Here is a 14047-nt window from a genome sequence, read left to right on the forward strand (position 1 = left end):
TTTAGAAACACCTTGGATCAAATTTAGAGATATGCAACATTAAAGATGGGTTGCCATCCAAATATTGAAATCTTTCAAGTGTTCAAAATAGTCTTTTGAGGCAGGTTTTTCTGTTAGCGTTGGGCCAGCCAATCAAGCTCATTATCATACATAGTCCCCCCCCCCCCCACTGAAGTGTCCTCTTTTTCACAAACCCAAATCTGGTCACCCTAGCTTATCTAACATGCTCAAACTCTTCATCATGCAATGCAATACATTTGATATGGACCTGTACTAACCCGGTACGAACCTGAAGAAAAAGACCAAAACCTTTAACTTAGTTTAGACAAATAGAACAGGTTTAATCCTATTTTAAACAGTCTATGGTCTAATACAGATAAGCCCCGTTGGATTTGATGTTGGAGGACGACCTATCTGCACATCGAACGACTACTCAAAAAAACAAAAGTGAAAGTGTTTTTATTTTAGGAATAGCTTCTGTTTTATTATAGCAAGCACAGAAAAGCTAATTGAGTCTACATTTTGCCTATTAGATTATGGGGATGTTTATCTGATATAAACATGCCCCAAAGACAGTGCAGTAATTTGATTCTGTGTATCATTCTGCACTGAGATTTATAAGTCGTGCCAGTTGCAGAAATAACTGTTGGCCTTCACTTTATGTGGGAAGACACACTGTTTGATCCTTGCAGGCCGAGGAGTGCTCCAGCTGCATGGAACGAGCTACAGAAACACTTGAACCTGGAGCTCTTCATCTCTTTAATTGATCCTTAAGTCATTTATAAATCAAGCTTACTCTGTCTGGTTCAGTTTTTAGTTTGATTTTGATTGTTTTGATTTTGTGTAAGTCTTTTGTGTTTTGTATGCTGCCTTCTTGACTAGGGTTCACTTGAAAAAGACATACCTCAATGTGATTTCTTCCCTTTAAATGGATGGTTGATGGAAGGCCGACAAAGGAAACACTCATCAGAGGACCGCATTGGCTGACATGTCCACATTCACCATAAATGAAAGGATTGACAACTCATGTAAGCAGTATGGTAAGATCCTGTGTCAGTTGCATTCATCCCAGTCTTTATTTGCTCTGGATGTGTTGCCCAAAGAGTAGGCCATAGCTATAGCCTACTATTAGTCTGTTGAACACATATTTTCTTCTACTGGACATACAGTCCAGTCCCTGTGTCTTATAGTATAGTAGAATATATTGTTAATAATATATTTGGAATAGATTATAGCCTACTGAATAGTCATTCACCGGTTCCTTATTGTTGACTTTTTATTTTTAACTTTTTTATTTTTATTTAAAGAGTCTTTATTAAATGGTGTGACTGCCACCTGCTGGTCAAAGATGTACTAACACATAGCAGCTTGACACCCGAAATAAGTCGAGTATAAGTAGGCTACACATCTATGTCTTTAAACAACTATGTCTTTAAAGAATAACATGTCTCACCAGACTGATAACTTGACTCCCTCCTTTTCTGAAATTTGATTACTCAAGAATTAGTCTCTGTGAAAACATACTTTTGTTAAACATTTATAAATGTGGTGTCCTTTTTGCCCAAGCATGGTGAATCTTCTAGGGTTGTTGTCTTTACCTGTTCATGTCATTATCGATACAAGTATTAAGGAGAAACCTGAAGAAAAGGTCAAATACAATGTCTCATGTGGACATTTCTAATAATAGTACAACAGTTCATGATTGAATAAATCAAATGGAATTAAATGTCACGTAACTGGATTTGGCATAATCAAATGAAGGTGACCTGGTCTGTGATGTCTGTGCAAATGAAAAGGTTGAGAAGTCAGTTTTACAGCATGGTTTTTAGTAGCACTGATACAGCTTGGTGTTGCTGAATATTCTTTCAGTATTATTCTAATTGACTAATCACATGGCAACGGGATATAAATTACAAGCAGCATTCTTTATTTACAGTATGCCAAACACTTATCAAGGATGACATAACAGTCCGACACATCATGACATTCCCTCCATTTCTTCCAGAGTTAAAGCTTGGTTTATTGCTGATGCTGACACCAAAGAACCAGGAGAGATACTTCTCTGTCCAGTGATTAAGACATGTTCCATCAGAGATGGTTATAAAGAATATATTGATACAGACTGATACAGTCAACGAGACATCATCCGGACAAATTCTGAAATCAGAAAGAGGGGGGGGGAGGGGGGGAGTCATAAACACACTTTTTGTCATGCACTGAAAGAGAGGCACCGTGGCGGCGGTATAATACAAAATGAGTGTCTACGGGTTTCCCTGCTCTGCATACCCTCAAAGTCCACAAGTCCGTCTCCGTTCAGATCGCCGTCTCGTAGGATATCATCGATGTCTCGCGGGCTCAGTGTTTCGCCCATCAGCTTCTTCATGGCCTCTCTGAGCTCAGTCAGGCTGATCATTCCATCACCATTGGAGTCAAACTGAAGTGAGAGCAATGGTCAGCATATATTGTACAAATGCATGCAAGCTTCTACAGGCCTAAAGCTGTAAGTTGTGTGTGTGTGTGTGTGTGTGTGTGTGTGCATTACCTCTTTAAAGGCATCTCTGAGCTCCTTCACCCCTATCATATCTGCCGTCTCAGCCAGCATCTTAGGCCCCATGAGCTCCACAAAGTCCTCAAAGTCGATCTTACCTCCAGCTGCACAATCAAACATAAGTCAAGCCCTGTCAAAGTGCAGGTTAAACGAGCAATGTTTTGTGTCTCGTAAAGATGATGTCACTCACAGATCTGCTGGCTGAGCTCAATGAGTTCCATTTCGGTGGGCATGTACCCCATGGTCCTCATGCACTCTCCCAGGTCCTTACAGTTGACGAAGCCGGTCTTGTTCTTATCAAACTCTGTGAAGGCCTCCCTTAGTTCTAAACACAGTACACACACACATGGACAGTACAGTGAGGCTTGTTGATTCAAGGACAAAAAGGAAATGAGAGCGAGAGAGGAGCTGTTGTGTCTTACCTTCAATTTCCTCTGGCCGTAAGTCTCTGTCCTTCAGAGAATGAAAAAAGACAGAGCAAAAGGATTAGCTATACACTACGTTCCTTGTCTCCTTTTAATAAAACACACATCTATCTCTTTTGCTCGATCTCTTTCTCTCCGTCCCTAAGTTAAAGTTCCACTCTAGTGAGCTCATTCCAATTTCATATACAACACGGAGGCCTTGGGAGCAGGGGCACGGAAGGTGGGCTCAGCCAATCTCATAATCTCAAACCACCATCATCATCATGGCAAACGCCACGGTATACTCCACACACAGTCATAAAGTGTAACATACTAGATAATCCCAGATTTGGGAATATTGCAAGCAAAGCTTGTGGAAGGGCATGACCCAGTGATGCTCATTCCAAACCGTTTGCCTCTGAGGAATTCACTCTGCCGTCTCTGTGCCCATTTGTCCATCTTCTACTGAATTCGTTCACAGTATGTGGTAACACAGGTCACACAGTTCACACTGTATATTTTCAAAATAAATATTTGCTAAATTGTATTTTGCTATTGTAATAAAGGGCGCAGGAGCACCAAATGCTGAGACCCACCTCTGATTGTCCAGTGATATCACAGAACAGGGCTTTCATTAGTAAACTTTGTTGACTTATGGTTTTATATAACCAAAGGTAGCAGAGCTTTAACAGTATTATAAGTATTATTTAGCTGGAGTGGAACTTTAACTGATCCGTATGAGTCAAATTCTGAAACTGTCTGACAAATATACAGCATTTAGTTGACACAATCATATTGACAGACCCCTGGAGGAGCATGGTCACAGTGAAGAGAATGACAAACACATTGAACAGATCATTTTACCTATGTCCATTCAACAAAGCATGACTGGAAAAACAACAGGCATTATGAGGATTGCACTGATGACTTTTAAAGGACCATTGAGTTAAAAACACACAGACAAACATGTGAATGCAGAAGATTGCGGTGATAAATGTCCTTTCCTGAGGCGTTTAGTCTCCAAAATCTCCAGATACATTTCTTAGTGATTCAGTTCTTTTGCTTGATCATCCAGGAACCTTTCCTGACTCATTTATTCAGGGGAAAACATTATTCAGGGGACTCCACTAATAGATGACATGATGGTTGACGTGATGATGATGAGATAATGTCATGGTTGTTCCTTTTACATGAGATGATGACAGGGGACAAACAGTGTTTCTTTGTTTGTTTGTGTGTGTGTGTGTTTGAGAGAGAGAAAGAGAGATATAGACAGATAGAGAGAGAACGAGAGAGCTATGAGATGTATGAGATTGAAAACTATGATTGATCGTGTGTGTGTGTGTGTGTGTATTTGCGTGTGTTTGTCTGCAGGAGTGTACGTGGCGTTTCTATGGCTGTTTACATACGAGCTGGGCCTGGGCGAATCCCTGCCTGAGGAAGATGCATGCTGGTCCTACGATGTTGTGGAGCATTGTGCAGTTTTGCACCAGAGCACACAGGGGCTCCTGGCCCTGGGGGTGTGGCCCACTGCTGGACCTGCTCCCTTCCACCGACCCCTTTCGGCACGGGAGCAGCAGTACGCACATCAACACACAACAACCAGTCACACCCAGCTCACCAACACTAGTGAAAAAGCTGACCGCTCCTTCTCATACACTGCTAACAGCAAAAGATGAAAGTCAAAGACAAGGCCAGACAGACTGTTACATGGAGAAACTGTATTGCCTTGTCTTGTGTGTTGCCTCCAATGCTGCCAAATCCAAGAATTCATAAATGTGTATAAATGTGAAAAGGCATAAAGACACACAGATAGAATGACAAACAGTCAAACACACACGCATAGTCGCATACATGCCTGCATGTACATTAACAGGTGTACATTCCTTACTGCAGTACCAAGTTCCAATTCCAATTCATAAAGTTCCAATATATACAGTAGTTCAGTATTTTGTGTGCCTTTGCAGGTTGTATACCACCTGCCTAATCACATACTGAATCATACAGTTTACCATATAAATGTTATATATGAATTGTTCCTTACCTTCTTGAGAATGTTGTCTTTCATTGAAGGTTTTGTGCAGTTACCCATGCCACAAATCCTAGAGGTAACTCCTCCCTGCACTTTGCCGCTGTCTCAATTTGTCTTAATTTTGTTCTATGGCAAATTCAAAGACTCAAAAACTATGCCAAACTCAAAGACCAAATACACTGGCAGCCTCAAGATCTAGCCTCTGAACTGAGCAAAGACCTCGTAGTCCAGCGCTAATGAAGCTCACACACACTCATCTATTGACCACTAACAGACCAAAGTAACCATACAAACCTCTATTGACCGAAAATGTCCCGACTCCGCCACGCCACGCCACCAATCAATCCCCTAATTACAGACATGTGACCTATTTTTCGACATATCAAATGTATTTATCCTGACACGATGCCTCACTGCACAACAGCTTTCACAGTCACTCTTCATCGTCCTCTCCACTTATTCAACTCTCTCTTCTTTTGCCCCACTGAATAATCTCTCTCTCTCACTCTCTTTCTCTCTCTCTCTCTCTATCTCATTCTCTTGTTGTGTTACTCGAGGGTTATTGGAAATTACTGCTTTCACAAGATGGGTGAAATAGCTGTGGGTAAGAGCGTGGGGAAAAAGAGAGGGAGAGAGAATTAAAGGAGAAAACGAGAGGCTTTTTTAATCCTCACATCTCAGATTAAAGAGGTGGAGGGAGGGGGTGGAGAGGGGGAGATAAGGAGATTGAAACAGAAGTGTAAAAAGAAGGGAGAGAAAAGCATGAAGGGGAGTGCCAAGAAAGGGAGGGAAGGGAGATGAGGGAGATAGAAAGAGGGAGAGAGACGGAGAGGGAGGGAGAGAGAGAGAGTAAGAGGGGACTAGTTGCATATGTGTGTAAGTGACTATTGTGTGTGTGTGTGTGTGTGTAGACCTTGGTCCAGGTCTACTGTTATGCTACTGGTTTATTCCGTATAACCTGCCCAGCATGTCTGTAATCCACAGTAATCCACACACGTACACAGACGCACACAGAGAAGCCAACACTTACTGACAGAAATGTACTCTCTCTCTCTCTCCCTCACACACACACACACACACACACACACATGCACATACACACCCACACACCCCCCCCCCCCCCCCCCCCCCCCACACACACACACATGGCCTATGATATAACTCTCAGAGCAGAACAGAAATTGAAATGAATTTAAATGAAATTGAGTGTGTTGTCAGCTTCACATGTTTTACATATGTCTGTACATATACATGCATTTTCTGTAACCTGGTCATCTGTGTTTATGTTTCTTTCACCCTAGCTAAGCTCAAAACAAAAACAAAATATGTCAGAGAGCTCACCCTTGGAACCAAATGGAATTGTGGGATGCATTTTGAGGATCAGAGAGATGACCAGCTGTTATCTAAGCTCTCGCCTTGCCAGCTCTGCCACAGTAGTAATCAGACATAGTCTGCTTTTGTTTTGGGTTGTTTAGATTGGTGACTCAGGGTGTGTGTGTGTGTGTGTGTGTGTGTGTGTTGATACGTTTGCTTAAACCTGGCAAAAAAAAAAAAAACACTTAAGTAAAGTTTGACCATACTGCCTGTAATATAAACAGCCATCATATTTAGTAAAATGGAGTATGACAAGAACATACACTTTGAAAAAGAACCAGACAGGATAGAGAGAGACAGCAGGAAGAAAGGAAGGCAGGAGGTGCCAGAGATAGCCACAGATGGACAGCAGGTGGCACTATGAGAGAGATGAACGACTCACTCACTCTGCAGGCAAACAACATTTTTAGACCCAAGCATCTATTACGTAATGATCCTCTAGCAGTTCAACACAGCAGGTAAAAAAAAGATCCTACTATGCCTCATGTTTACAATAACAAGTTGAGGTTGAATAAGGTCAAGAGATCCAGTAAATTAATGCATCAATACTTATATTATTCACAATATTACATTAGTAACCTCAATTATTGTAACCAAAAACCTGTGACTGTTGTGAATGTTGTTCAAAACATGAAGAGTCATACATATCTGACAGTAACATTATTTTGATATTTGAGGTGATGGCCTCTGGTAATTTTATAAAAAAGGGACAACATTGTTGATTTGATGGTCTCTCAAGTCATTGCTGATGTACCAGCAGCTCCCTTCACTCTATCATTTTAAAACATGGTATTGAAATGCATACATTCATTCTAAGGAATGGAATGAGGATTCTATCACATAAATTAAGCAGTAATGGCTTATTTGGGTGATCAAGTTTAAAAATGTTTTCCTGGTCTGCAGAATTTGTTTACCTGACATTTAATTCTAACATGGGCTCACTTTAGCCGCTTGCTTTGGCGTGCCTGTTTAGCCTGCTGAATAAATGATGGGGAGGAGAACTCATCCACCATAAGTGTACGTGATGGGGTTTCTGCTGGGAACCCTTGTGGGTTGAGCTATCAGTTTTTTAATCTCTGATGATTCAGGCTTGATGTAAGATTAGCCTGCTCTCGCGCGGCAACGCTACACCCAGTGACATCCGATCTGGGACTGAGATCTGAGTATGTCTAGCACAGGGGGATGAGTCGCACGAGGCCTTTAACTTCAACCCATGCATTGATCTTTGACATCGCCTCTCTTCAATGTCTTCAATGTTATATGACCTCTCACAGCTGTATGTAACCTATGTGTATGAGTGTGTGTCTGTATGTGTATATGTATGTGTCTGTATGTGTATGTATGTGTGTGTGTATGTGTCTGTATGTGTGTCAAAAGGTGTATGAATGCATGTGACTTTGTTTGTGTATGTTTCATTTTTATCCATTAATAATGATCTAGAATAAATCGAATTAATCCATTCTACGTTTTTCTGGTTTGATATAGAAACATCTAGACATTTTCTTCTTTCATAGTTCCTTTTTCCTTTTCAAAAAGTCTTTCTAACCTTCCTTTCCCTCTGGTTTGCAAGTCTACCCATGATATCAGTTACAGATTAAAGGTTAATGATGCAGGGTATCACAGAGTCTAAGCTCCCTGAGGCAGGGCAGGCACATAGTTTAATTCCCTCAATCGTTGGAAAAACTGAGAAGGTTGCCTCATTGAGGCCCTACAATGTTTGTCTAAGAGAAAGACTTTGATGTGAAAAGACACAACAACGGATACATTTCACATGGTATTTATAATTCTCTTGAATAGTGTTAGTCAAACCAAGACATTAAGTTATGCCATTTCGTCTGAGTCCACAGGTGGCTTGGACAGATGTATTGTGTTTTAATGCGGAGGAGCGTTTTGTGTGAAGGATCTATTGTGTGAAGCAAAGAGTATAAATAGTTAAACACCTCCAGGAACTTCCATTGCGTTAGATAATGAGCGCCTCACAACATTTCATTAAGGCTTTAGGAAATGAAAATGATGCCTAGAGGATTTATCTGCTTAAGGGAGGATCAAGCCCATAATGAAGTTTTGGCCAAGTTAGTGATGATGTAACAGCCTCCAGCTACCCCTGTCAATATCCCTGGGGGAGGCATAGTTTTTGGGGCCATGTATCTAACCTTATCAACCTGATCTGCACCTGCAAAGCTGTGGTCTACACATCAATAGCATCCAGGGATGAGCATACGCTCCTTGTTGATATCATTTATAAAGCTTCATGGAAAAAGTGCATGTAGTTCGAGAACTGCACTTTAGGCTCATTAAAATATACCTTATTTACACATTATTCACATAAAGCACACATTTTTTACAGGTGACCACTGTTATAACTGATCAAAACTGTCCACCATAACATGATGAGCATGAGCGAATTCATATCTATTATGATTATACATTGTGCTTTCCTAGAATGAAACGCTCACCTGGCCAAAAACGGAGTCCACAATAGGCACCAGGTCGGATTGGTCAGGCTTCCCCTGATCCCCCGCTTGTCCTCCCTCGTTTTGCATGATCTCTTCTTCCTCTTCTTCTTCTACGTCTTCTACTTCTTCTTCCTCCTCTTCTTCGTCTCTCACTCTCTCAACAGGGAAGAACTGGCTCAGTCTTCTCTCTGGCGTCCTGGCACCACTTACGAATGCCTCAATGGCTGATGCGCTCTCACTCTCCCGCCTTCTCTGTTTCTCCACCTTTCTCTTGATGGCGGCTTGAACCTATGAGAGACAGCGAGAGAGAGTGAGAGAGAGAGAGTAAGAGAGAGTGCAAGAGAGAAAGAGAGAGAGAGACAGGACGGCTGGGTTCTCAACAGAGTTCTCAACGGAAAAAAAAAATGATCCAAAAATGATTCAACCAATAGTTAAAATAAAAAACACCTGTTTCGGGTGTTTTGAGTATTGTAACCTTTTTGTAGTTACAAACTGGTGTCCTGAGTATTTTAATAATTTGTATAAAGTGTAGAAAAACATTTCTATAAAATGTTTATTTAATGATTACTGCTCACATCTAACTGAAATACCAGTGGTGGGACTCACATTGTCAGGTGGCCTCACATACTGTGGCTATGAATTATGGCTGTAGCTATTCTTGCTCTGTAATCACAACATAGGCCCTCTCAAGATGCTTCATCACAAAAATTATTGGATCATCTCAGATGCAAGGAGAGAGAGAGACAATTAATCTTGTCAAGATGACATAACCAGGCAAAACAAAGGACATTCTTGTAAACATCAAATTTGATAGGCTAAATCCTAGCCTCAATTTTAGGTATGAATATGGCTGGTGTAACAAGGATTGATCACTCCTGGTCACTGTTGTTAGAACCCCTGGTCACTGTTGTTAGAATCCAAGTAATACATGATTAACTTTCATGATTAGTGTTAAATGTTATTTACACATCATTTATGATAAAGAATCCATCACTGCAACCATAGTTTCTATGTGTTATTTTGTGAAATACACCTTGAAACATGATAAACAGATTAGAGAAATATATTAATTCTGGTCAGTTATTCTATGATGTGATTTCCGATTTTGCAATGCTCATGATAAAAGTACTTTATAACAAATTTAGACTAGTTTAAGTTGATGTCCTGCCTTGGCACTTTCATTTGCACAGCAACTTTTTACCAAATGTGTGATCTAATCTCATGTAATTTGAATTTAGGCACATATACAATAGCTATTCATGCATATTCAAACATTAACAGACACCTCAGAAACTCATTTAGAAACATGAAAGAATAAAAACAGTATACATTGGTATATGAAATTACCTAAAACATGAAGCACCTGTTTAATCTACTTCCCTCTCTCTCTCACATGCTTCCACACACAGACGAGTACCTGTTTGTTTTCATTTCAGCAAGTTACCTCTCATGAACTCCTTTTATGCCACATGCAAAAAATCCCAAATACTCAAAGGAAAATGTACACACAAGCAAGCACACACACACACACAGAGAGAGTCCTCAAAAACTATTTTGAGAAAAATACCCACCTGTTTAGATCCATGCAGTGATTATCCACTCAGTAGCTGAGCTCATTGATATGCTCTTGACATACTCTTTACAAACACAAACACATACATGCACGCAGGCAGGCAGCCACACACACAGACACTCCCACCTGTTTAGCAGATTTCTCCTGCGGAGCGCTTATCCCTGATGCGCTGCCTCCTGCACCGCCGTTCCCTTCGCGAATAAGCATGAACATCCTGCCACGCTCTCTTGCACGCTCCCTCTCCCTCTCTGTAAGCTAACCTCTCTCCACCCCCCTCCCTTTTTTCGTCCTGCTGTCAAACTTTTCTACCCTCCGCTGAAATCTGTTATCCTTCTCTATTAAACTCTAGCTTTTTTTAAACTCTTTTAGAGAAAGTTAAACTTGGTTGAATTATTGCTCATTGAAGGTCCCAAAATCAGACAGACATCAAATCTCAAAAATCTGAAGACTTTCTTTGATTTTGCTCGGGTCTCCTTTCCATCATCCTAAACTCTCTGCCCATTGCTCCCGTTGCTCTCCTTGATGTCGTTTTCCGTTTACCTGCCGACTCTGTTATCTTTCGCTCTGGTTTCTGTTTGTGTAAACTGCCCGGTTGTTTTGGCCGCTCGCTCTCCCCTCTTGCCAGTGCACCCAGGTGTGTGTGTATGTATGCGTGAGTGTTTTATCCTGTAGACGAATCAGCAGCTGAGGTATAGGGTTCCTCTCCCTATCTTCCTCTCCCACAGGTGACACTCTATACGTCCCTCTCTCCACCTCTGTTCCTCTTCCTCTGGAGTTGTGGTCAGAACTTGTTGATTTAAGCAAAGGACAGGTATTCTACTAATTATGTGTGGCGAAGCAAAAACAGCTTTTTTTTAATGAATGCCTGATGCAGAAATACAGTACATGACTACAGATTGAAACATGCCTTAATGGCCATGTATGTGGAGACAACTGTCTCGTAAGCTAAGACACACACACACACAGACAGACACACAGACAAACACACACACACACACAGACACAACACACAGACACACACACAAACAAACACACACACACGCACGCACACACACTCACACACACATTCATGCACACACGCACACATACACACAGTCAAACTCACAAGTTCACACAAATGCACACCCAGACATCTGCTCCTCAGATTTTAAACGTCAGTAGGTATTAACATATCACATCCTCACTTGGCATGCTAGCAATGAGGCTCAATCCAGTAGTCCAAAAAAACTGATTTAATAATACTCTTGATAATATCCGCTGGGTTATTCTGAGTGTCCCATACAAGTCATTTCTAAGCTTATTTCATTATCCCCATACCACAGTAAATCTCTTTCTCAGTCCTGGCATCACCTCTCCAAAAACGTCCCCCCAACCCCCCTTCACTAATCTGTGATTTCAGTTGTGATTCAAATTGTAGGGGGTACCTTGACATGGACAGGCAGCAGTTCAAACTGACATTAGGACACTTCCATCGAGAAGGGCATGAAGCAGCACATTCAAACCTGCTATATTACTCATGGGGGTAAATTTAAAATGAATGTCAAGTTGTTTCATGGCCATCAGTCTATGGGTTCACATGAGGTGAACTGTCAGGTCATTTTACCCTGGCACTCCTCTGACACAGGAGTCAATGTCAAATGTTAAACTCAGGGAGCATGAAACAACAGCAGTCACATGATTAACAGCTTTGATATATTAATTACAATGTGCTTCTGGGCAACTGATTGGAACTGAATGTTTTTGGGTTTTTTTGGAAAATGTATGATTACCTAATCCCATTCCTCCTTTGGCATTTGCCAGTTTTACTAATTCCAGCTCAACTCAATTTCACTGTGATTTTGTTTGATAACGAGCATTTCAAGAACACTAAATTTGTCCTTGTACACTGTGAAAACTGAGCATTTCAGGAACACTGCATTTGCCATCATGCACTGTAATAATCCTATATTTATGGGAAATAGGAGCTCATAGTTTACTTTGTGCTGTCATATTAGGCCTATGTGTTTATTCATATATTATTAAAAAAATCACATTACCTCCATTATTGCTGTATATGACAAGCAAACATAAATATCCAGAGATTAAGTGCATGTCTGAAGTACTCTGCAGCACTGAGACAGATGGTCATTTATGATAGCAAGCCAAAGGTTACTCTGATTAACCAATATTAGAACACGATATCATTTTGTAGTAGGGTTTTTTTTTATAGCCTAGCGTCTCTGAGTCGTGCACTGATGATGTTAGCCTTTGATTGGCCTATGATATGTGCTTAAATGGTTCATTAGAATGGAAGAATGGCAGCCAAATGACAAAAACGTCTTCCTACTCATCAAATATTAACAGGTGGAGGCTGTAGTTCAGAGGCAAAGAAAGAGATCTGTCTCTGGAAAAAAAAAAGGCAGAGATAAGAGACACAGGAGGGTATTTAAAGAAGGCAGACTGACCCGGAGGTTAAAGGACAGGGAAGGAGAAAGAGAGTCAGACTAGTAGATAGAGAGAGAGAAAGAGAGAGAATCAGAGGAACACTCAGACAGAAAGAGAGAGAGGGACAAAGGAGAAGACAGAAAGTCTGAAAGAGAATGATAAAAACACAAAGAGTCAGGGAAGTGGCCTATTGTTATTGGTAATGCTCTAGTTCGCATTAGACAAAAGCGTCTTTTAAATACAATAACCATAACCATTACCATATTGTTTGATCAACAGGTTAAACCTCAATCAATGTGCCCCCGGACTTCACTCTTCAAGTCTTTAAGCCTCTTTGTACTCTCATTGAAAATGTTGGATAAATGTTGTATAAAGATGTAATTAAGGCTCACATGCTCAACACCTGAATTAAGTCATGTCAGAAAATGCATGGCTGAATTAAATTACAATGACAGATGAAGAATGAGAGAGAGAGAGATGCTGGAGTTGACGGGTGATAAAACAGTAATGTAAGACTGAGGTCTTGTGTTACTACATGTCGTTCACCTCACAATGATATCTTATTACCTCCTGAAAGAGAGAGGGAGAATGAGAGAGAGAGAGAGAGCGCAAGAAGGGGAGGAGAGAGAGTATAAGTCTTGGACACTATAAGAAAGAAATTGGAGTGCGTAACGTAGACGGTGGTCATTGATAATTAATAGTCCCCTGTGAGCGATCATGCGTCACTTGAGGGAACCATTTAGATTGTGGATAAAAAAGGTAAACGTGTGTGCATCCATGAGTTGCGTGCATACCAGGGATGTGGTATGTTTTAACGTCTGTGTGTACATCTGTGTGTGTGTGTGGGTTTGTGTGTGTATTGTGTGCATACCAGCGATACCTTATGCTTTACCATCTGTGTGTTCGTGTGGGGTATAGGGACGGTACCCACGTCTGTAACAGACAGCGCTGAGTGTGTATCCTCATCTTGCCCTGCGTGAGATGAAAGTGTTTAGCTAGACACTACGGCAGCCTGTCTCTCAAGGATTAGAAGTTAATATTCAAAACAATTTACTTTCTAATCCCACACAACACACAGATTACGGAGAGGAGGGAAAGGGAGAGATAGAGAGATGAGAAAGAGAGGCTTGAGTATGGCTTGAGTTTGAGTTTGATTAGTTTGGTGACGAGAGGAAAGAATACCAAGGAACGGAACAAGTGACATTACAGGATCATGGGATGGCAGATTAGAGGAGT

General features: G+C 41.0%; 1 protein-coding gene across 2 annotated transcripts; it reads right to left on the bottom strand.

Annotated features, from left to right (window-relative positions):
* Positions 1-1906: 1906 nt before the first annotated feature.
* On the bottom strand, positions 1907-13958 carry LOC143132629 (calcium-binding protein 2-like). Of its 2 annotated transcripts, none has more exons than XM_076292283.1 (7): positions 13692-13958; positions 8815-9102; positions 2971-3001; positions 2739-2873; positions 2543-2652; positions 2287-2434; positions 1907-2157 (listed from the first exon to the last, which is right to left on the bottom strand). In XM_076292283.1, exons 1-7 carry the CDS (start codon positions 13704-13706, stop codon positions 2132-2134), a joined length of 753 nt encoding a protein of 250 aa, XP_076148398.1. In that variant the 5' UTR covers positions 13707-13958; the 3' UTR covers positions 1907-2131. The 2 variants fall into 2 exon arrangements, with proteins under 2 accessions (XP_076148398.1, XP_076148396.1); XM_076292281.1 differs by having other exon boundaries at positions 10514-13958.
* Positions 13959-14047: the final 89 nt, after the last annotated feature.

Source organism: Alosa pseudoharengus, unplaced genomic scaffold (genome assembly GCF_046254945.1).
Source record: "Alosa pseudoharengus isolate Yale_2024_CS ecotype anadromous, Long Island Sound unplaced genomic scaffold, YU_APseudo_1.1 YU_APseudo_1.1_scf_19, whole genome shotgun sequence".
In the NCBI taxonomy this organism is placed as follows: Eukaryota; Metazoa; Chordata; class Actinopteri; order Clupeiformes; family Clupeidae; genus Alosa; species Alosa pseudoharengus.